Source organism: Dermochelys coriacea, chromosome 1 (assembly GCF_009764565.3).
Source record: "Dermochelys coriacea isolate rDerCor1 chromosome 1, rDerCor1.pri.v4, whole genome shotgun sequence".
Classification (NCBI taxonomy): domain Eukaryota; kingdom Metazoa; phylum Chordata; order Testudines; family Dermochelyidae; genus Dermochelys; species Dermochelys coriacea.
Genome location: NC_050068.2, coordinates 306,970,990 through 306,995,555, shown reverse-complemented (window position 1 = coordinate 306,995,555; position 24,566 = coordinate 306,970,990). Strand labels below are relative to the sequence as shown.

The window sequence follows — 24,566 nt, the reverse complement described above, 5'->3', positions numbered from 1 at the left end:
ACCACTAATGTACATTTCCTACCTGAGAGAAGAGTGACAAAAAGACAGTTACCTTTTCCGTAACTGGTGTTCTTCGAGATGTGTTGCTCATGTCTATTCCATAATAGGTGTGTGTGCTTGACACGTGCACTGGTGCTGGAAGCTTTTCCCTTAGCAGTACCCTTAGGGGGGAGCGCCCCAGCGACCCCTGGATTGGTGCCTCCATAGCGCAGTATAAGGAGAGCTGCACACTCCCCCCCACCCCCCCGTTCCTTCTTGCCAGACAACTCCGACGGAGGGTGGGATGTGGAACAGACATGAGCAACACATCTCGAAGAACACCAGTTACGGAAAAGTTAACTGTCTTTTCTTCTTCGAGTAATTGCTCATGTGTATTCCACAATAGGTGATTCCAAGCTATAACTGTTGGAGGTGGGTAGGAGTTCACATGTTCTCAGGATGCTGAACTCGGCCTCATCCCTGGTTTGGGAGACGATCACATAGTGCGAGGTGAACATGTGAAACGAAGACCACGTGGTGGCCCTACAAATGTTCTGGATGGGGACGTGGGCCAAGAAGGCAGCCAACGAGGCCTATGCCCAAATCGAGTGCGCCTTTAGAATCGATGACGGGGATATACCTGCCAGCTCATAACAGGTGCGGATGCATGAAGTGATCCAGTTGGAAAGCCACTGAGTGGAGAGCGACCAATCCCACCCCAGTGTGCTCAGCTGAAGCGATGAACAGTTGTGAGGACTTTCTGAACAGGTTGGTCCACTCAAGGTAGAAAACCAGAGCCTGTCACACATCAAGCGTGTGGAGATGGTGCTCCTCACTGGACACGAGAGGCTTGGGGCAGAGGATGGGCATATAAATGTCCTGACCCATGCAAAAGGAAGAGACCACCATCAGGAGGAATGCAGGGTGTGGGTGGAGCTGGACCTTGTCCTTATGAAACCCCGTGTATGGGGGCTCGGAGGTCAGGGCCCTGAGCTCCGAGACCCGCCTAGCCGACATGATTGTGACCAGGAAGGCCACCTTCCACGAGAGGTGGGACCAAGCGCACGTGGCTAGCAGGTCAAACAGGGGCCCCATGAGATGGGTCAACACCAGGTTCAGGTTCCACTGCGGGACTGGGGGCCTGGCATACAGGAACAGATGGTCCAACCCCTTGAGGAACCAGCCAGTCATAGCATGGAAGAATACTGTGTGCCCCTGCACCGGCGGATGGAAGGCCGATGTGGCCGCCAGGTGGACCCTGACTGACGAGAGCGCCAGGTCCTGGGCTATAAGGTGGAGAAGGTAGTCCAGGATAAACTGGATTGGGGCGGCCACCAGGGAGACACCCCGCTCAGCACCCATTTGGAGAACCAGCACCACTTTGCCAAGTAGACATGGTGCGTGGAGGGCCGCCTGCTTTCCAGGAGGACGCGCTGGACCCCTTCTGAGCACGTCCTCTTCTCCCTACCTAACCATTGAGCAGCCACGCCATGAGGTAGAGAGCAACTAGGTTGGGGTGGAGGAGGCGGCCCTGGTCTTGGGAGAGCAGGTCCAGGCAGAACGCCAGGCCCGTGAGGGTCCCGTACCAATGTTGCCTGGGCCTTGCTGGGACAATCAGGAGGTCCCGGGCCTTGTCCGTCTTTACCTTTTCCAGGACCTTGCTGATCAGTGGGAACGGGGAGAAGGCATAGAGAAAACTTGCCTGACCAGGACAGGAGGAAGGCATTGGAGATAGCGCCCCATCCCAGTCACCCCCTGAAGCAGAACCGGGGATAGCGCCAGTTCTGCTGAGTCACAAACAGGTCCACCTGGGGAGTTCCCCACACTTGGAAGAGTTGGTGAGCCACTTCCGGGTGGAGAGACCACTTGTGCTAAGAGGAGAAGTCTCTGCTCAAGCGATCCGCCCGCTCGTTCCAGGCACCCGGTAGATGGAAGGCCTTTAGGCAGATGCCATGGACTATACAGAAATCCCACAGCCTGAGGGCTTCGCGGCAGATGACCGGGCCCCTTGTCTGTTGATATAGAACATTGAGGCCGTGTTGTCCGTGAGGACCCTGACCACCTTGCCCTCCAGGTGCTAGCGGAAGGTGTACCGCCCTGAGCTCCTTGACGTTTTGTGTGGGGTCTGATCCTGAGACAACCACAGACCGTGGGTCCAAACATTCCCCACATGAGCCCCGAACCCAGCTCCAGTGACAGCGCCCTGTCCCTGAACGGGACCCCTTTGAGCATGTTGCTTGGGGCGGACCACCACCATAGGGAAGCAATCACCAAGTCAGGTACGATGAGGACCTTGTACATCCTGTCCCTGGCCTGGGAGAACTCCAAGGCCAGCCAGAGCTGGAGGGGCCACATTTGAAGTCTGGCGTGGCAGACCATGTACGTGCATGCCGACATGTGACTCAAGAGCTGGAGGCACGCTCTGGTTGTTGTCACTGGGAACTTGGTGACTGTGTCAATGAGCCCCTTCAGGGTCTTGACCCTGTCCAGTGGGAGGGAAGCTGTGGCTGACGAGGCATCCAGGAGCACCCCGATAAACTCCATGCATTGAACTGGGACTAACGCATGATTCCTCACCTGAGACCTGGAGCTGCCAACAGTGCCAACGGGGACAGCACATTAAACAGGGAGTCCAAAGACTCCTCCATCTCCTCTGCCTGGAGGTGGAGGCTTGATGCCACCCTTTTTAAGAGTTTCTAGTGGGCCCTACAGTCCTCCTGCAGGACTGAGGGGAGCAGGGCCGTAATCACCTCATCCAGGTAGGGCGAGGAGGCCGGTGTGGTACTTTGGGTGTCCACCGGCACCGGAGGGCCCACCACTTGGTCAGTCTTCGGGCATGGTGCTGGGGATGTACGTCCCACTGACTCCTTCCTTGGAGGTCTGGAGTGGGAGGCTGATGGTGACTCTGAGGCTCCGGCTACTGAGTGAACCCCCACCGGGGCTGCGTTGGGGGCCACAGTGCCCACTGGTACCACTGGGCCAGCCATGGGTCCCAGAGCCACTACACTTGCTGCAGCACCAGCGGGCCCAGTTGCTCGGCCCGGCTGGCCTGCCCCATGGAGGGACGACTACAAGCGGAGGCCGGGCTGACAAACAACCTGCTGCTGTCCCGGGAGGAGCAGCAGTGCTGGGAGCGATGAGCGACGTCTCTCCATGGGCCAACCACAGGACTGCGATCTCGACATGGAGGACTGGTACCTTTGGTAGCAGCTGCTCTGCAATCAGCTCCAATGGGTGGACCCGCAATGCTGAGATGCTGGGGATCAAGGCTCGGGACTGCGGAGGAGATGCCTTGGCGGGGTCTTACAGCGGGATTCCAAGCGGGAACGGCATCAACGTCCATGCCATGACTGGCTGTGGTAACCCCTCTGAGATGAGGACCTCTGGCGACGTCTGCCTCAGTCCCATCAGTACTCACTCCTTGAAGTGGAGCGGTGCCAAGAGTCTGTCGGATGGCACCCAAACAGACAGTCTGGTGGGAGTCGAGGATGATCCACATGGACTTTGCCCTGAACGGTCACTGGGTTGAGAACGGCGCTGTGAATGTTCCCTGGACCGAGACCAGTACCGAGCCGGGGGCGACTGTGGAGATCCCAGCAGTGGCTTGCCCCTGGAGTGCAGGAATGACATTGGCTGCACTCCTGGTCCCGGGCATGGACATGATGTCCCGGGCCGCCTGCAGGGCCTCTTGTGTGGAGGGCATCCGGACATCAGGAGAGGCCTGATCTGAAGCGCCTGGGCTACTCCGCTCTACATGAGTCGGAGGCCTAGAGGCCAGAGGGGATTGAGGACTGTCTGACATGGGTCTAGCCTCTGCCTCGGGTTTACCTCTGTGCCACTGTGAAGAAGGCAACTTTTTTGCCGCCTTGTGCTCTGTGGATGGGGAGTGGTGCCAACTGGTCGAAGGCTCCGGAAGGTTGCTGTGCACTGACACCGCGGTACCCGGTGCCGGCTCGGAGTGGCACGCTGGAGTCTGGGTCAGTGCTGGCATTAGAATGGTTCAGAGCCTAATGTCTCTTTCCCTCTTGGTCCGAGGTTTGAATGACTTGCAAATCTTGCAATGATTGCTAATATGGGTTTCTCCCAAACAGCATAAACGGTCTGCATGTGGGTCACTCCTTGGAATAGATCACCTACAAGTGTCGCATGATTTAAAACCCGGGACGCAGGGCATGCCCGGCCCAGGCACTCTAACTAACTGAACTAACTGAGCAGCTAACTAACTACAGGTACTAAAACTGAATGAACAAGCAGTTCTGGGGATGAGCTACAGCAAAGCTGGAGCAGAGTAGTTCCGATGCACCTTCACTGGCGGCAAGAAGGAACTGAGGGTGGGGGCGCTCCCCCCTACGGTTACTGCTACGGGGAAAACTTCCGCCAGTGGCGAGCACGCACACCTATTGTGGAATACACATGAGCAATCACTCGAAGAAGAATGTGTGTTTGCAGTCATAGTTAGAGAAGCACATGAACCAAACTTTGGATCTGAACACCTCAAAATTCAGGGAAGTCCATAGCCACAGTGGTTCCAATATCCTAGATCCCCAAAGCCCTTGTCTTTGGGGAGGTTTGCAATGAGTTTGGGATCCAAACTTTACAGCTTGGGCTATCTCTTATTTAAGTGAATTGATGAATGGTCAGTGGTAAAAACACAGATTCAACAAATATAAAACAAGGGCTTATTTCCCTCCCATGATTGGCAAGGGTGAGGGAAGGACTAGGGATCTATTTGTGTCTCCCTGATCCTACACAGTCCGGCTCTAGAGTTGAGAAGCTTAACACTGGGAGCTTAACCCTGCACCCATCAGTAGTTGACGCCACCTCCACTAGCTTTAGACCACTGGAAATTTCTCCTTTGCAAGGGGAATTCTCCACTGGCCACATATTGCCAGAATCTTGAGTGGAGCACATGGGAGAATCTGGACCTAGGAGACTTTGCTTTTTCTTTAGTACAAGACTGAAACCTTTGTGTGGCATTTTCTTTCCATTTTATGCCATTATTATTTCTGAAACATGAAAGCTGATGCATATTGCATTCTGAATGAGTCAGACTAGAGTGGTGGTTGTGATTGTTGTTGCTGTTTTTAAAGTTTTTCTTCATTCAGAAACTTGACTTCACTTTTTCCTTATAAGGACAATGAGGGGCAGGAGAAGGTGAAAGATTAAGTCTCATGGTACCAGCCTGAATATTTATTATATTGACTGATTAAATCAACTAGCATGTGACTTCAGCAATGGGATCACCTAGGGAAAATCAATCTCCAGTTCATACACTTGCAACCCAAAAACTATCCCGTGTTAATAGAGACTGGGTCACTCCCCAAAATTCAGACCTGGATGTCAAAAACCCCAGATTTCAGAGCTGTTTAGATCCAGTGTTCTGGCTTGAGCCCACCTCTAGATATTAATTTTGTGCCAGGAGTCTCAGCTCTCCCTTTACAATGTGCCTTTGATCACCTTACCTGTGATTGCAACCATTCATCATTCTCCTCTGAACAATTTCTAACATTCCAAACCGCTGAGACATCTCCAACAGGCATGAAAATAAATAAATAAAACAACATGCCAGGAAAGTATTTCCTTCCTCCTCCCTTTCAAATTAACACTGTCCTCAGGGATAGAATGAACAATACTGTTCAGTCCTGGCTCAGGAACAGATTAAATGCCCTGCATCTTACGGCCTAGAAATTGGGTGCCTGGTACCTCAGGAAAGGGGAGACTCCCAGTTTTTCAGTTTAGTAATAGCCTTCTCTTCCCACCATAGAAGATTTGGACATATCTGACTTTAAAAATCAAGATACTTATATATGGAAAAAGTTATTTTGGGTAACAGAATGTTCTGAAGTTGAAGCAGTGCAGCCTAGTGGATAGAGCACTGGACTGGGACTCAGGAGACCTGGATTCTATTCCTAGATCTACTGTTGCCCTGTTGGGTGACCTTGGGCAAGTCACTTCACCTCCCTGTGCCTCCTTCCCCCATCTGTAAAATGGGGATACTGATACCTACCACCTTCTGTGAAGCACTCTGAGATCTACTGATGAAAAGCACTATACAAGAGAGAGGTATTATTATTTCCTTCCCCCATAGAGACTTGTACAGTCAAACTCCTGTAAACAATATGCATACTTGAGTTTACATGCAGAGAGATGTGAAAAATAGCACCAACATCTTTTAAAACGTTTCAAAACTTGTCAAAAATAGAATATCTGTAACATATGAGGTATTTAGAGAGGATCCATGGTAGTGTGCCATGATATACGGGTTTTATAGGCACTCATTTTGGATGTTCTTCATAGCTCAATAAGGGCTCCACTGCCCGTGCATGAATACTGCATCCATCCCTTGCTCTTACAGATAAAACCTTTGTCTCTCCACTATGCCATTAGATATTTGAGTATTTATATATCTAGATATTTAAGCTGAATTTTTTCCCCAGTTCCTACTGAGTCCATTCAGAAATACAGTTACTGGTTCCTAGTGCTACTGTTCTTCCAGTAGAGACCAGCCAGAGAACTGTGACATCTATAGGAACTTCCATTACAGACGATGGGTGAAAGTCTGGCCCCACTGCATTGTAAACCTGGGTCCATGAGACCCAGGCTTGTGGACTCAAGATACATCCACACTGGGTCATCCGACTTGGGCTTATGGGCTCAGGCAGTGAGGTTACAATTGCAGTGTAGATGTCCAGGCTTGCGCCGAAACCTGGGCTCCGGGCTCTGCTGGGGAGACAGACGGGTCTTAGAGCCTGTGATTCAGCCCAAGCCTCAACGTCCACACTGCTATTTTTAACCTCACTGCCCAAGAACCATGAGCCTGAGTTCAGTAACCTGCACTCTGAGGCTTGATTTTTATTGCAGTGTAGACATACCCTCAGGGTTCCCAAGCCCACACTTGAGCATCCACATTGCATTGTAAACATGGGCTTACAATTGCTAGACTCGGGCCTCACAGCTGTGCTAACATATCCAATTGTCACTACACAGACCTTCTAACTCAGGTGTGCATCTTGAGCTGTGTGCACATTGCAAAATGACAGTGTTTGGACCAGAGTCCCAGGGGGACTTGGGCTCTGACCCACGCACCAGAAGATCCTACGACTAAAGTCCAGAGTGCTTGCTGATCCAAGTCAGATGGATTTGTGTGGGGACAGAAGACAGGCTTGGGCTCAAACCTGAATCAAAGCCCAAGCTCAGTGTGCAGTGTAGACATACCCACTGAAGTTAATGGCAAAACACCCATTGACTTAAATGGTGTCAGGATTTCATCCTATTTATGCATAAAATATAATATGGTACCATTTTGTGCCATTGCCAAAATATTTTGTGCCATTAGAGATTTTCCAACAGAGACACCTATTGTGTTACACTGCCAAAGAAATCTTCCCTCCAATCCAGTTTAGGAGATTATAGCACAGAGTAGACAGAGGGCTCTACTCTGGGAGTGTCACGGGTAACAAATGTTTTATTAATTTGATTCCAAAGGAGTCAGCAGAATATTTCATGTTTTGTCTAAATCGATCCTACTTACTCAACTTTTCCATTTAGAGGTAGCTACCAATGGCAAATACAAATAAAAAAATTAAAATAAATGTGACACACATTAGTTGTTTGGAACATGCATTAGCCACTGCAAAAAATATATAGTATTGGGCCATATTCATCCTTGGTGTAACTTTACTAAAGAAAGTGGAGTCAAATCAGGGATGAATTTAACCTGTTGATGCTGAACAACATATAAATGTATAATAATTATGGAGTATCCAGTTCTACTGGATATATTCATTTTTGGGTGTCCAAATTGATAAACCTGCAGCCTGATCATTCAGAAGTACAGAGCCCCTACGGTTCCCAGTGACTTCAGTTACATTTATGGGTGATTAAGGGAGGAGGAGTTGAATGGTCTGCACTTTGGGTTACCAACTTTTGCCAACCCCTAAAATAAAATAACCCTGCAAATGATAGAACAGAGCAGAGATCTCAGCCATCCAGTGTCTGCTCTTTGTAGTTCACCCTCACTTCCTCCTTCTCTCTCTAATACTCTTGACTTCCTTCTTCTGTGCTTTCATTCTCCCCTTCTCTACCCCCGCAGATCTCTTTACTTTCTCTTCTTCTCTCTTCCCCTTGCTCTCTCTTTATTCTCACTAATACCCCATACTCTCACTTCTCTATCCACTCTCCCCAATTTCCTTTGTGTTCTCTTCTTCGCACTCTGCTTTCTCTCTTCCCTGTCCCCACCCAATATATTCCCTTTCTCTTATTCCCCCTCCTTCCTCTTGGAAGTGGTCTTCCTCTCTCTCTGCCATCTGTTTTCTGCACAGCAAGCCTCAAGAGCATTCTCAACAACTACAAAGATCATAGTGCAGACCCCATTGTGTGAAATGCCCTAGGGAATCTGTAAGTATATTTGAGCTGAAACAGAAGCAAAGGATTTCAATAAGGAGCTAGAACACCATTCCACTCAATTTAATCATTTTCCTCTTGAGTTACAAGCAAAATACACTCCCTCACCCATTTGCTCAATTGCATGATTACTTCTGTATTTCCAGCAAGAACATAAACCTTTCAGATCTCACAGAAATAGAGATGTGGCCCAAACAAACCCCCAGATTTAATACCCCTTCACTTTTGGATCTCAGTTGGAACTGAGCAACTGAAGCCCATCTCTAAACAGATGGGCTTGCAGTGGATTTGAAACTATAATGACACCTCTTATTAGGCAGAGAATATACACAATAGGCCAGATTCTCCACTGTGGCCAAGGACTGCTCAGCACAACTCAGCAGGACCTATCCTCCGCTGAGTGTGATGGAGTAAGGGATAACATTTCTCTGGGGTCAGAGGCCTGGAGCTGGCCTGGCTGCCTGGTTAGCTCACCCCCGTACCTGAGGAAAGAGATGGAATTACTTAGCTGCCCTTATAAAAGAGGGCAGCAGCAATGAGGGGAGGGGCTGTGTACAGTGTAGCTACTACTGAAAGGAACTGCTTCAGAAAACCAGATAGAGAAGAGAGGAGACCACTGCGGAGCCATGGCGGGCTGAGGCAAGAGCCAGGAAAACTTGCTGTGGGAATTAGTAGTATGAGAGGCAGGGGAAGGGACTGCTGTGCTTGCACAGACTTTGAAGTAAGAGTCTGGGGGGTGGGACTGTGTTTGTTAAGAAGGCTCAGTTAAAGAAACTGCTCCAGCTGAAGATAGTTTCCCTGGATTTCTTGAGAAATATAGACAAGGATTAGCCCAGGGAGTGAGCTGACTCAGTAGAATAAAGCTTGGCCCAAAAGGAAGAAGGTGCTATAAAATAGGCCCAATCTACTCCAGTGGGTTTAAGCCATGTTTGCACTCTTTCAAGCCTGGATCATTCTGCACCAGTCTGGTTCCCTGGTGCAAATTGGCTACTGTAACTTGAGCTGCCTGTCAATGGCTAGAAGGTCTGTGGAGGATCACCTTATGCAGGTGAGCTCTCTGTGGGTTGCATCTGCTGGGCAGAGGATAGCTTTGCACCAGTGGCATAGCAGGCAGCTGCTCCAACACAGGGGAGGCTCTTGTTTCATAAGTGTGGGTGAGGAGAAGCACTGACTCAAAAGACAGGAATATACCCACTTTGTAAAGTTTATCTCAGAGTTGTGATAACCTGTGAAAGTTTGAGCATAAAACACTTCTTGCTTAGCAATAAAATAAATCTGAGAGCTCCACTTTGTAGTATTCCATGCTGATATTATTTGGTTAAAAGCTTTTTGTACTCTAGTCAGTCTTCCCCGCCCTCCTTCCTTGTGTAAGGTACGAGTTTCTGAGAAGACTATCTTGGATGCTGTCCTATCTTCTCTGTCACTTCTTGACTCAGACTTAATTCCCTTAGCCTGACTGTTCTGTCTATAAATTGAACATACCCACCATTTCTTGCTTTAAAAATCTTCTGCCAAAAGAAAAGTTCATTAGGGAATGGGTGAGTTTTGCCAGCATTTGCTTGAGTTTTGGGTGGACCTGAAACTCCAGCTAAATGCCATGAACTTTTGTGAAACAGAACTCCTGGGTTGGGATCGTGAACTTTCTGTGAATGATTTTACACAAATCTAATGAGCAGCAGGACTTGGGGAGCACAAGAGGCTTTTTTATTTGAATAGGAGACCAATTTTTAAGTTACTGGTGACTTTGAGACACCTTAAAAGGACCTGATTTTCACTAGGGAAATGCTCAGGACTTTCTAAAAATCAGGCCCCTTTAACGTGTCCCAAATTGAACACACACAAATTTGAAGCATTCAAAATTATTACTTACCAAGTCTATAGCAGAAATGCTGAGAAGCAGACATTAGCCTGAATGGTGAGGTTTCATTCTGGAGTTGAACAGCCTCAAAATTTGGGGTTTGTTCAGATCCATTTAATTTTAATGACTGCTTATAGTTTAATAACCAGGGGGAAAGTGCAGTTCTGTGCTTTCTGCAAAATCAACAAGCTGTAATTGCAAATGTATATAACAAGGCTGAAATAAAATAAAATGGGCGGAAGGGAGTGGAAGAAGTTAAAATTAATAGGTTTTTAAAGTCAGAAGGGTTATAAAAACTCACCCAGTAAATTCTATATCAAGCTTATAACTTGTTTGAGCTAGAACACTTATTTTTAGAAGGATATCCAGTCTTGATTTAAAGACACCAAGTGAAGAAGAATCCACCACACCCATAGATGGTTTTTTCCAATTGTTAATTATCCTCATTGTTAAAAATGTGCACCTTATTTCTATCCTGAATTTGTCTAGTTTCATCTTCCAACTACTAGATCATCTTATGCTTTTTTGTTTGTTTTTTTGCTAGATTAAAGAGCCATCTATCATCAGAAATCTCTTCCTCGTGTAGATACTTGTAGATTGTGACCAAACCACTTCTTAATCTTCTCTTGGTTTAACTAAATCAGTGGTCCCCAAACTTTTAATGTTGCACCCTCACCTTAGCCCGTAATGTAATCTTTCTGGGCCCCACTGGGGCAGGGAAAAGGGCCTGGGGCTGGGAGCAGCAGCTGGGAGCAGGCCACAGCCAGGAGTGGCCCAGGGGAGGGAGGCTGGCCTGGGCCCCACCACTCTCCCAAAGGTTCCTCCATGCCCCACAGTTTGGGGACCACTGATCTAAATAGATAGCTTCTTAACTCTCTCATTGTAAGGCATATCTTCCAGACTTTGAATAATTCTTGTAGCCTTCTTCTGAACCCTTTTTGAAGTGTGCACACCAGAACTGGACACACTAATGCAGAGTACAGAGGTAATATCAGCCTCCCAACTTCTAATCAATGATCTTCTGTTGATATTCCAGGTCCCATTTTATTTATTTATGTATTTTAATGTTTTGTGCACTAGTATTCTGCCACCGGTAATCTTAACTTAATTTCAGAATATGCAGCATATGACCCACTTGTAGACTATTCAAGGCAAATTTTGCAAGGTGAAGCAGAGATGCTGGTAGATGTGTCCTCTGCTGCAAGAATTCTGCCAGCCAGTAGGCTTCCTTAAGATTAAGGAGGATATGTGGTGGGATGCATTTTGCTGCTCCTCTAAAATTTGAATTTGCACCCCTCTATAGCGCACACTACTCATGGCAGAGTATGAACTAGTCAGCTGGTGGCTGAATCTTAACCATAGCCAGCGGATCCCATACTCTTAGGAATGTGGTGCACAGGCTAGCATGTTTGTTTGCCCTCTCTCCTAGCATTTCTTTAAGCTCCAAGCAACAAAACATGCCGATTGCACACAAGGAATGGAGAAGATGCTCCTCATGCAGGTGTTCTGACTAGGTGATCACAACTATCCCTTCTGGCTTGGAATCTGACTCTGATACCCTATCAGCCTCCATCCTCTGTGACCCAACCCAACGAAAGGTAGGATCTGTCTTTCTTTTTATTATTTGAATTCACATGAAACACAGCCTTTTGTTTGTATGCACTGTGTGACTGAGTGAGACCAGAAGGATATAAGAGTGGTGGAAGGCAGGTATATCAGCCTCAGGATGAGCAGGTCCCTGTTCCCTGGATAGCCAAACAAAGACTATTCCAGGTCAATCAAGACACCTGATGCAAATTAACCAATTAAGGTCATTGGACTAATGGAGACAGGTGGAACCAATCAAGGTCTCACTCAGACTGCTTAAAAGCTCTCCTCTCCAGTTCCCTCGAGAGTGTGCCCAGGTGAAAGCAGCTGGAGGAGGAAGCATTGCTATATTCTGAGGTAAGGGTGAAGCTAGGAAGAGGATGTGGCCCAGGGAATCAAAGCAGCAGTTAACGGTGGAGGGAAATCACCAACAGCTGCTATCCTTAGGGTCCCTGGGCTGGGACCCAGAGTATAGAGGGTGGGCCCAGGTTCCCCCAACACACACACACTCTACAGAGATCCCCTTGAGAGGGGAAGCAAGACTCGGCCCATTCAGGAGGGTGAACTGTGCCTACTGAGCGCTACGGAGTAACACAGACTGTGGGGTATTTCCCTTATATCTCCCATACTAGCCTGTGATGAAAGTAACACAATAGGTTGTGACTCTGGCCACTACACTGTGAAAGGTTGTGACTCTGGCCACTATACATTGGGGCCTTAGTGAGTTTCTGAGGTCCCTGGATCCGCCAGGAAGCCCGGGACCCACAATTACAGGCTCGGAACTTTATCACAACTGTTAAACATTATCTTTGTGGGCAGCTAAGAGCTCTCAAACCAGGTAGTTTATTTACTTTAAGGGTGTCGGCCTCTTAGGATCTCAGAAGCTTGCAATTTGTGTTTACAGCTTTGGGTGACACATTCACCACCTGTGCAGAGACAGAACGGATTGACATCATGGCAAAAAGATATTGTCATTCTTTCAAATAGTTTAAAACTAAAAATTGAAGAGTGATGGTAAGACGAGTATGGGCTCTGGAATTGGTGAATTATTTTACACTCCTTTAAAAAGTGATAAGTTGATTGTTGGCTTTTTTTAACAGGGAAAATGACAGGAATGAAAATGTACATTCCTGCAGTCTTGACTCTGAGAACTCCATCTCTTTCTCAGGTTCATTTTATTTTTCTTTAAATGTAGGGCCTCTCACTTCAAATGTCCTAAGGCTTTAACTCTACCAGTTTAACATGTGTTAAAAGCACACCACCTTATCTACACTAGGTTTTAACATTTGTTATCTAACACTTCCACATCCTACAAGGCCCAACTGTTCCTTGATGAGCCTTCACTAGAACTAGTGATCTTCATCTGGCCACCTATTTCATGGCTGGTTAGCTCTGAAAGGATCACAAATTTTAAATCTCAAAGTAACTGGTAATCATTTTTGCATTGTTTCATTAGTTAAAGGAAAACATCCTGTTGAGCCCCTGTAGGACGCTACTAGTTACAATTATACTCATTTCACAGAAGAACTATTCCACACTAGCATTGCCCCAATGCTGTCCTCCCTAAAGTGGAAGGGGAAATACTGAGGTAGTCGACGTGTCCTCCCTTACTTGAGAGATGCTGGTGCAGGGGAGAGTATACTTCAGGGCCTACTCTTGCTTATTTTCCCTCAGCAATCCTGCCTACTTGTGGGAGCTCCTGCTGGGATTTGCCCTATACAATGTCCAGGACCTTAAAGCCAGGATCTAGCCCTGTTTTAGTAATGTTGGTGAGTCGGTAAATGTAGGCTTGGAAGGATTAGATTTTTATCAGTAAATGTGGTTTAAAAGTTTATTTTACTGTACGCACACAAACTCACAAATATTTCCATCAAGGATAATCAAAATTTACAGACAAGGAAAGAAAGAAATGATGACTGAGAACTTATTAGAGTTTGATTTAAGGGTATTTACTTTGTGTGTGTATATATTGACACGATGTTGACAGTTTGTTTTAATGCTTACAGAGCTTTAGCTTTTTGAATCTCAACATTTACTGCCATTAAATAATTGTCTGATCCTGTCCCATAATTTCCTGCAACTGTGAAAATTTAAATGTTTATTTTTAAGTTTGTATTTTTCAGTTGAAATTACTTTTAAAAAAATGGCATTTTCTCCACTGAATTAGCACTGAGCATAGAATTAACAAGCATTGTGCTGCCAGAGATGTCACCAGTCCCTGCACCCATAAAGGTGTAGGACATGTCAGGGTAGTAGGGCTGTGTCAGCTGTGATCAGTTCCATAAATCCCCAAGAACATTATGAGGGATGTGCTGTGAGGAGTCAGGGCTAGCTTGCACTAGAAACAGGACTCCTGCTGAGGAGGGACAATGCTAGCTGGAAAAGCTTTCTTCTTGATTGACTCAAACTTCCACGGACCAAAGGCATTACTTTTTATTTAAGGGCATTTAGGAAATCAGGCCATAGGAAGCATTTGGAAGTCTCAGTTTAAAAGCTGAACTGAGGTTTGGGGGTTTTATATTTTAATAGGCTCCAAAAAGCCCCAAGTATCCCAGTCAGGTGGAAATCAAGACCCTGGCCACTGGTCCCACGAACAACTGCTGCTCACCTGATACATCCCACTATCAAATATTAAAATATACTTTCATTCTAATTCCATTAATGGTGGTGCTTTGAACTATCTTAATCTTATCAAACAAACTACTACAAATAACTTTAAGACATAAGCATACAAAAGGTAAGCAAATCTTAGGCATACTGATAGGCAATGCCCCATGCACAGTTTTCTTAAACTCCTCCAGTCCTGAGGGCATCACACCAGTGGGTGATATTACCACAAAGGAAGAAAATCACTGATGTTTACACTAAGTAGTTGTAAGACTTAGTAGTAACTACTTAATAAAGGTGCCACAAGTACTCCTTTTCTTTTTGCGAATACAGACTAACACGGCTGCTACTCTGAAACCTGTAGTAACTACTTAGTAGTTGTTACACTATGTACTAATTTTATCACAAAATTATCTTAGTCTGTACAGAACCAGCCTTAATAAATATTGGCCTGTATTTTGCAAGAGTGTAATTCCTACCCAACTCATTTATTTTATTTGTACAATGGTAGCACCTGGGGTCCTCATTCACGGACCAGGATCCTGTTATGCTAGAGGACATACAAACATACATTGCCAAATTATCAGGCCAGTATATTTAGTCAGAGTTCTTTAGAATAGATAGTGTCCTTTTTCTAGGGTTCTGAATTCTTATGGCCTTGTGGGAGCTCACTGGAAAAAGTCACTTTTTTTCTCATTGCTTTTCTATAACTTTAATTGAAAGCCTTCTGAGAGTTTTAGAGTAGGGACTAACAAGGTCAGCTCCCAGACTGCTGTGCTGGGCAACACAAAATGGGGAAGAGATGGCCAGCCCTCTGTAGAGATAGAGGTGGTTAGGGACTATTTAGAAAAGCTGGACGTGCACAAGTCCATGGGGCCGGACGAATTGCATCCGAGAGTGCTGAAGGAATTGGCGGCTGTGATTGCAGAGCCCTTGGCCATTATCTTTGAAAACACGTGGCGAATGGGGGAAGTCCCGGATGACTGGAAAAAGGCTAATGTAGTGCCCATCTTTAAAAAAGGGAAGAAGGAGGATCCTGGGAACTACAGGCCGGTCAGCCTCACCTCAGTCCCTGGAAAAATCATGGAGCAGGTCCTCAAAGAATCAATCCTGAAGCACTTAGAGGAGAGGAAAGTGATCAGGAACAGTCAGCATGGATTCACCAAGGGAAGGTCATGCCTGACTAATCTAATCGCCTTTTATGATGAGATTACTGGTTCTGTGGATGAAGGGAAAGCAGTGGATGTATTGTTTCTTGACTTTAGCAAAGCTTTTGACACGGTCTCCCACAGCATTCTTGTCAGCAAGTTAAGGAAGTATGGGCTGGATGAATGCACTATAAGGTGGGTAGAAAGCTGGCTAGATTGTCGGGCTCAACGGGTAGTGATCAATGGCTCCATGTCTAGTTGGCAGCCGGTGTCAAGTGGAGTGCCCCAGGGGTCGGTCCTGGGGCCCGTTTTGTTCAATATCTTCATAAATGATCTGGAGGATGGTGTGGATTGCACTCTCAGCAAATTTGCGGATGATACTAAACTGGGAGGAGTGGTAGATACGCTGGAGGGGAGGGATAGGATACAGAAGGACCTAGACAAATTGGAGGATTGGGCCAAAAGAAATCTAATGAGGTTCAATAAGGATAAGTGCAGGGTCCTGCACTTAGGATGGAAGAATCCAATGCACCGCTACAGACTAGGGACCGAATGGCTCGGCAGCAGTTCTGCGGAAAAGGACCTAGGGGTGACAGTGGACGAGAAGCTGGATATGAGTCAGCAGTGTGCCCTTGTTGCCAAGAAGGCCAATGGCATTTTGGGATGTATAAGTAGGGGCATAGCGAGCAGATCGAGGGACGTGATCGTTCCCCTCTATTCGACACTGGTGAGGCCTCATCTGGAGTACTGTGTCCAGTTTTGGGCCCCACACTACAGGAAGGATGTGGATAAATTGGAAAGAGTACAACGAAGGGCAACAAAAATGATTAGGGGTCTAGAGCACATGACTTATGAGGAGAGGCTGAGGGAGCTGGGATTGTTTAGTCTGCAGAAGAGAAGAATGAGGGGGGATTTGATAGCTGCTTTCAACTACCTGAAAGGAGGTTTCAAAGAGGATGGCTCTAGACTGTTCTCAATGGTAGCAGATGACAGAACGAGGAGTAATGGTCTCAAGTTGCAATGGGGGAGGTTTAGATTGGATATTAGGAAAAACTTTTTCACTAAGAGGGTAGTGAAACACTGGAATGCGTTACCTAGGGAGGTGGTAGAATCTCCTTCCTTAGAGGTTTTTAAGGTCAGGCTTGACAAAGCCCTGGCTGGGATAATTTAACTGGGACTTGGTCCTGCTTTGAGCAGGGGGTTGGACTAGATGACCTTCTGGGGTCCCTTCCAACCCTGATATTCTATGACTGTCTTTTACAATAGATGTGTACTCTTTTTCTATGGCCTTCTGGAATACAAACGGCAAATAATAAAAGCAGGAATGCTGTCTGTTTCTTAAAAAAAAAAAAAAAATCTAAATGCTCACTTGTTCTATCAAGAAACACTTTTGTGCAACAGGTACTACCAGATGGAACTTTTTATTTCATAAGCACTAATTCAGAATCTAACAAACAAAATGCTCCACCCTCAAAATAAAGATTCTTGCTATTCTATATTGTGAACATTTTATTCTTGGACAGGCTCAAATATAGGAAAGCTATGTGAACTATTTGCTTGCATTTTCCATCTATGCATAATTACTTTTGAGATAAAGTTACTGCACCCGTTTTCAGTAATTCCTCAAATGGTTGTAAATGATACATTCTTAGAAAATAGGTTAAATGCCAGTCAAAAGAGATATGAAGAGTAAATGTAATACTGGCTTTTTCTTAATGTTCATGCACAGATTTTTTTATTTTAATTTTGATCTGTCCTAATAATTAGGGTCAGTATTTTTAAACCTTTTTTTAAAATAAGGCAAAATAATGCCAAAGCAATTTGTTATTGTATGAAAAATCAAACCTATGTTTTTAAAACAAAGACCTGAAACTAACAGGGTGCTGAGCACCTTGTGTTCTCACTGAAATAATTTAAGTACCAGGCACTAACAGGTGCTTGCCAAGGGCCAAATTCTACACTTACAATACTATTTACTTAAATGAAATGATTGGAGACCTAAATTAGTGCATGTTTAGGTGGGGGGTGGGAAAGGAGAAGAAAAAGGACTCTATTGAGCAGTCACTTAACTTTCCTTCTGGAACAAGCTGATCTGGATCTTAAATGTGCACTCCATCATGCTACTTTCGTTAGAGGTCTGGATGTGATGGAGATAGGAGAGGGATCGTTCCACATCTACATTGCTGCTTGGAGCTGGAACAAGTTGTATTGTTCCAGTCCTCTGTATCAAATATAGGAAAGGGCTTTTTTCCTCCCCAAGAGTGTTGTCAATGAGAACATGAATTTGGGGTAAAATCTCATTTAAACTATAGTTGAGGGCTTGTCTACAGGGCAAGTTAGCAAGCACTCCAGAGTGTGAAGTTACTGGTGTGCTGTAAATAACTTGCCATACGGACACTGCTATAGTGCTTTGAAAGTCCTGGTGTCTGGCTTAGCATACTGATGCTTCAAAGTACAATATGCTAAGCTGCAGTCTGGGACTTTCACTGCACTGTGGCAGTGTTCACACAGTGAGTTAGTGCATGGACAGCAGGTATGCTCTAGATTCACACCGTGCCTTGTCTGCCTGGGAAGATAGCATGCAGCAAGCCTTCAGACTGGCCCTTCAGCAGATGTGCAGCAAGGAGATGAGTTTTCTTCCACCACCACTACCTCTAACCCCTTTTTGCATAGCCTATGTAAAAGCCAGAAACAACTGCAGCCCCTTCACTCAGTCAGGAGAAGTATTTGGTCATTCATAAAGGGGTATGACTGAGCACAGGCAGAAACTTCCTGGTGATCCACACCAACCCCACAATTGCAGGGCTCTGCCTTAAGCACACAATTGAGTTCTAAAAGATTTACCAGAGGCTGGAGGTAGGGAATTAACATTTGGTTTTCAGCATTTTTTAATCTTCTCTACAGTGTTTCCTCTGAAACTTTATAGAAGCTAGAAGGACTGAAGAGATGATGATGACACTAGAACACCGTGTGAGGGAAGGGTTCTTGCTGGATTTCTCCCTGGTCATAGTGTAATGCTAGCTTATTCAGAGTCCACATGTTCCAAAACTTCCTCTTGCCATTATGAAGATATCTGTTCATTCTTTTTTATCCTCAAGGCAGTGCCTTGAACTACTGTCAGGAACTATTTAATAACACTTTCTTAGGCTAACCAGCTGCTTACTTCACTAGCACTAGCTCCAGAGGCTTAAAGACCTAAAAGAAATGGGTCAGATTCAGCAGTTGGCACCTATGGGATGGACAGAGCAGTCAGCAGTCATGAGGCTGACCAATATTGTTAACCTTCCCATCATTCTAAGAATTTCCTGTCTTATTGCAGGGGATGCACAGCGTGGCCCTTAGAGCAAAAATAGAATTAGGAATGGCTGCAACAGGCTGGTTCTTGGATCTGTGTTGTTGACAATAGCTATAAGGCTGGACTCATGCAGCAGTCTGTGGCAGAAGGCCTAGCATGGAACAAAGCCAGGACCTCTTCTTCAGAAAGTCTTAATAAATTTCCTGTCAAACTGCTAATCAAAACTCAGGCTGTTCTTTGAGTATCGTGGCATACACAGTAAGACCTTAAACATATTAAAAAAAAAAAACTTACTTTAATTGTACTCTGCATAGAGATAAAGTACAGTAACCTCCTCTTATCTTAAAACAAACCCATCTATTGTTTTCTTGCTTGAATGGATCTAAAAGAAAATAACTTTCACTGTCTGACCTAAAGAAAGACTTTGCTAAGCTAGTTTAAATATCTGTCTTTAATATATAGATGAAAACAAGAGCCCTGTCTTGTGACAAGGCTGGGTGAGTAAGACGATCTTAGAAGCTGGGTGGACTAAATACAGACAAGCTCTAGTGCAATACATCTTTACAAAATACACTTTTGTGTTTCACTGTGTAATAAAAAACACTTGTCTGGAATCATGATTTGACAGCAGCAAGAAACATACAGTACCCATGGAGCCCACCTCAATGTATCAATTACGAACTGGATGTTAAATAGGAGCTTCATCCTGCAGTAGTTTACATGCATAGAGTAAGATTTTTAAAAGACCTCAGCATGCTGAATACTGAGCTCTTTTGAAATCTGACCATGAGGTCAAGAACAGTGGTGGATGCTGAGGCCTTTAAAATCTGGCCCATAACTCTCCATTGAAATCAACGGCAGTTTTGGTGTGGAAAAATAGCAAAACTGAGCACTTCATGCAGACGCTTTTCCCAGTAAATAGTTTTATAAGAGTTAAAAAATAGTAAAGCTGTTTTTAAAAAATTGTTTAAAAATTTTGATGAACATACAATTTTTGTTTTGGCAAAAAATATCTTTAGGTTTTTTGCTTAAATATTTTCTATTTTCAGCTGAGGAAAGAATAGTTTTTAGGGTTTGGGTTTTTTCAATTAAATCCCCAATTTTTCAGAAGTCTCCATGAAAACTTTTCACTTAAAGATTTTTGAATGAAAATTGTTGACCATCTCTAAACCACAGCACTGGGAGAACTCACTTGAGCCAACCTTGCTGGGTTCTGTTTGTGTAGGTTATACATATCAGAACCTTCAAAGTCTGGTCACAGGGGCTCCACAGCTGGTTTGCTTGGTGTTTCACAAAACTCATGTGGTGTCCCACCCTGGAAACTCCCTGTTAATAGACTAAGCCCATAAGTAGCAGTATCACTCTTCCTAATTTTGAGTAGCTCTGAGATTCTAAACCTTTCACACAGTTCCTGGGATCTTTCATACAGTTCTAGAGGCTCCCCTATTACCATACTCCTCATCCTGAAGCATTTTTTCTCATTCAATAAACAGCTGTTCTGAAATTTCTGGCTATCCCTAATCATATGTAAAGGTTGTTAATTCCATTTTCTATAAAGACATTTTGGTAATTAGATTTATTCTGAAAATAAACAAATTTAAAATATGATTGTTTGGCTTTTAATAATCAAAGTAGGTAGAAACTTTAAGAAGCATCAGATCTTACTGTGAATGGTTTTTACAATAGGCTTACTCTGAGCTTGGCAGTTTCATATGCAGCTGGGGAAACTATTCACAAATTTTTTTTTCAAATTCAAATAGCTTCTCACATTTCCCCCTTTCTGTTTGCTTCTCTTTGCAAATATTAATGCAAACACATTCACATGAATGTTGCAGAATGGTTATTCTTAGTCTGAATGTGTTAAGGGCCTGATCCAGCGCCCACGGAAGTCAATAGGAAGCACTGGTTGAAGGGATCAAGCCTAATAAAGTGATTTGCTTTTCATGCCAAAAGTGCTTTCCCACTGCGTTTAAAGTTTGTCATCCAATCAAGGAACAGAAAAATTTCTATCTCTAATCACTAACAGCAAATTACACTAAGATATAGTTTAATATTTTGTGAGCAGCCCAATTTTCCTCCTCCCTTCTCAGGAATTGGTGTCACATTGCTACCACCATCATCCTTTCTGAGAGGATGAAAAACCATGAACAACACTCTTCTCTGGATTTGCTGTCTTTCCCTACATCATCCTCACTGAACAACAGTCTGTCACATCCCCTGTTCTCAAAAGGGCTCCCTAACCCGAGTTGCAATGTGCAAAGAGACTGCATTTTCAGCACAACAGATCACCAGGATCTGCCTCTAGCAAGGGACTGGGTTGCGATGACAAAGCTACATCATTAGTGCCCATGTTAAGGCTGGCTCCTAGTATCTGCACAGGGCCTAAATGGTACACATGATGACTTCTTTCTCCCTCCTTTGCTTTGATAGTTATTACTTCATTTGTAATTTCCTTTACAGGTCATTAGTTTCCTTGGTCATTTTGTGCACTAACACAACAACCTTGGCACAGAGGCTGTTATGGGCTTGTGCACATGCAACTGCCCACAATTACTAGTTTTGTCTGTGCAATAACTGTTAATGTCAATTGGTGACAGAAAACTGGGGACTGGCACTGGGTTCATGAATACTTACACTAATAGAGCTGAAATTTCTTCCCCCGGGGGAAAAAAAAAAAACAAAAAAAAACAAACTTAGTTTTCATTGAAATCTTGCACAGAAAATTGAGTTTCCTGCTGAAAATGGGAGTTATAGTGCCTCATGGAAGTTGTAGTTTGATCCTTGTGTCCTCATTCCCCTCTGTGGACAGGTACCCCAACTAGACAACATCTCCCATAATACAACAGAGTCTCCCCTTTTTGGTGAGGGGAATCTATGCAACGTGGAGTCTCTGACTGTATTGCTTTGTGGAAGATGTGGTCTAGCTGGGTATCCTGGCCCATAGGGGAGAATAGCAAAACAAAGCGCAAACTACAGTTCCTACTGTTAGCCACAATCTTTTGTTTTTGGGGAAACATTTAGACAAAAAAATTTTCCATGGAAAGCAGATATTTTGCAAAAAAAAAAAAAAGTCATCTAGCCTAAAACCCACTTTTCTGTCAAAGAATATTTTGAGAGAAAATTTGCAACCAGGCCTTCACACAAACCCTTTGTGTGAATGTGATAAGAGAAAACTAATCTGAAGTCTGAACTCACTAACTATATAGTGGCCTAACTTTTCTAGCAGTTATGTCTCAAGGAAGGCCAGACTCAAATGTCAAAAAGGGCAAGGTTTAAAACAGGTAGAGAACCTTTTTTTCTATCAGGGGTCACTGGCCCACAGAAAAACTCAGTTGCAGGCCACACAGTACCGCGTGGAGGGGCGGGGCTTCCCCGCACAACGGGGCGAGCCGGCGGTCACAGCTCCAGCCCCATGGAGGTGTGCGTGTGTGCGGATGCTTGGGTTTCCCCTAGGCTCCAGGGTGAGGCCAGAAATGAGGGATTCAGGGTGCGGTAGGGGACTCCCAGTTGGGGCAGGAGGGGATGAGGACTCCAGCTGGGGGTCGGGGCTCTGGGGTGGGGCTGGGAATGATGGTATTAGGGTGCAGGAGAAGGCTCTGGGCTGGAGCCAAGGAGGTTGGAGTGCAGCAGGGCAGGGCTCAGGGCTGGGGCAGGGGGTTGGGGTACAGGGTCTGGGAGGTAGTTAGGGTGCGGGAGGGTGTTCTGAGATGGGGCAGGAGATGCGGGCTCCCACCAGGCAGTGCTTACCTCAGGCAGCTCCCGGTCGGTGGCACAGCAGGGCTAAGGCAGACTCCCTGACTGGCTCCATGGTGCTCTCAGAAGCAGCCGCAATGTCCAGCCCCTAGGCAGAGGGGCCAGAGGGCTCTGCACTGTGCCCACAACAACTGACCCCACAGCTCCCTTTGGCTATGGCTGGGGGCAGGGGCAGCGCATGGAGCTTCCCTCAGTTCCCTGATTGCCACTTTGACTAAGGGCTGCACGGACATGCCAGCTGCTTCCAGGAGCTGCACGGAGCCAACCGGACTTTTAACATCTTGCCAATCCTAGGTTCCCCCCACAGTGGGGCGAACCAGTGCTTATGACTCCAGCCCCATGGGGGGCACCCAGGCTCAGGGCTTCCGGCCTGTGGCATGTAGACTTGTCGTGGGCCGGATAAAATGAAGCAGCAGGTAGGATCCGGCCCACGGGCCATAGGTTCCCCATCCCCTGGTTTAAAAGATCCTAAAATTCTCTAACCCTGATTATTTAGCTCCTCCTAACTCCCACACTAGTCTCGCACTCTCCAACAGAACCCAAGACCCCGTGGCTTTAATGATAATCAATCCTTTGGCATTGTAATTTCACCAGTTTAGCTGGAATAAAAATAATACCATGAGCCTAGAGAACCCAATCACCCAGTGATAATACACACATGGTTAAATTCATGATGAGTTATCTGAGCAGTTACAAGTAACTTACAATCAAAGTGAAAAGACTGACCTCTTCTAGCTGACAGCAAGTAATTTGTGAGTCACTGGTTAAATTGATCACAGTAAATAGTACATTCGGTTGCAGTCATTTGAATGGGCTGGGCAGAGGCATCTTCCCCTTTTTCTCCTTCTTATTTTCCTGGAAGGAGTCTGCTCCAGTAACCCCATTTGCCTTTGGTATGCTAGAAGAAGCAACTTAATTGTGATTTGTCACATGACAATGGTGTTTGTGGAAGCAGTGTGAGAGAGAGACTGTGTGAGAGAATGTGTACCTTCCATCCACTGACTAGCAAGAGAAAGGTTAATCCCTGCTCTCCAAGTAATGCAGCTCCCACAGCTTTCCACCTTTTGTGCAGAGACTGCCTTGAGTGAAGCCATGAGGGGAGAGCAGTTGGCTCAACTGGAGGGAACTATCCTATCCAGAGGTGTAAAAAAAGGAGTCAGTGATGCATTAACCTATGAGGTACATCTTCTTGAACAAAGGGACACCCTGACTGTAAGAAGCCCTTGCTGAGTTTTCTGAATTGACCATGGCTGCAGGATATCTTGCTTAGTTAAACTCCATATCCTGGATTGTTGGGCCCCTCACCTGGTTTGAGTCATGTCAACTTTGAGACTTATCACAGATCATAAGAGAATTTTTATTTTAATACTGACCTCTTCTAGCTGACAGGCCTTGATGACACTCTTATATCTGTATTCATCATAGGACACACCAAAGATGATGTTTTCTTTGATTGTTCCAGGCATGATCCAGGAGACTTGTGGAGAAAAGGAAATCCTTCCACTGTGCTTGATTTTACCTTCTGACGGCTCCAACTCTCCCATTATCAACATCAAGAGAGAAGTCTGAAAATTATTAACAGTTAATGTATCAGAACAGATTTACACAACTGTAACAGATGCTCAGCATATGCGAGTCATCTTAATAAATAGCTTGTACTCTATTATGATGCATTCATCTTGTGCAGAGGGTCCATATCAGCACCTACCCAACACCAAAGCTGTATTTAGTGGAGGTTTTGGTGGTGCATGGGGTCCTGTAAAGGCTTCTAAACTGGGATGAATTTCATTCTCAGTAAATGAGGACAGTGTATAATGCCGTTTAGCTATTCTAGTGTAGGAGCTGGGAACTCTACATTCTGATCAGCTGGCAAACTGAACTGAGCAGATATTCTGGCTAAGAAACAAAGATCAAAACCGCTTAGATCAGTGCAGTA

The 24,566-nt window shown here is 45.4% G+C and overlaps 1 protein-coding gene and 1 long non-coding RNA gene across 5 annotated transcripts in view; one reads left to right on the top strand and one right to left on the bottom strand.

Annotated features, from left to right (window-relative positions):
- Positions 1 to 24,566, bottom strand: part of CFTR (CF transmembrane conductance regulator) — a 149,451-nt gene that overhangs the window by 77,282 nt on the left and 47,603 nt on the right. For both annotated transcript variants that reach the window (XM_038387769.2, XM_038387770.2), the window contains one exon: positions 24,004 to 24,195. In XM_038387769.2, coding sequence (XP_038243697.1) covers positions 24,004 to 24,195 — 192 coding nt within the window. The remainder of the gene's footprint in view (positions 1 to 24,003; positions 24,196 to 24,566) is intronic.
- On the top strand, positions 9,257 to 24,293 carry LOC119850072. Of its 3 annotated transcripts, none has more exons than XR_005290682.2 (3): positions 9,257 to 9,430; positions 11,670 to 11,838; positions 24,093 to 24,293. It is a non-coding gene; the product is annotated as an uncharacterized LOC119850072 (long non-coding RNA). The 3 variants fall into 3 exon arrangements; XR_006275299.1 differs by lacking the exons at positions 9,257 to 9,430; positions 11,670 to 11,838 and adding exons at positions 12,144 to 12,184; positions 12,732 to 12,841; XR_006275300.1 differs by lacking the exons at positions 9,257 to 9,430; positions 11,670 to 11,838 and adding an exon at positions 12,139 to 12,184.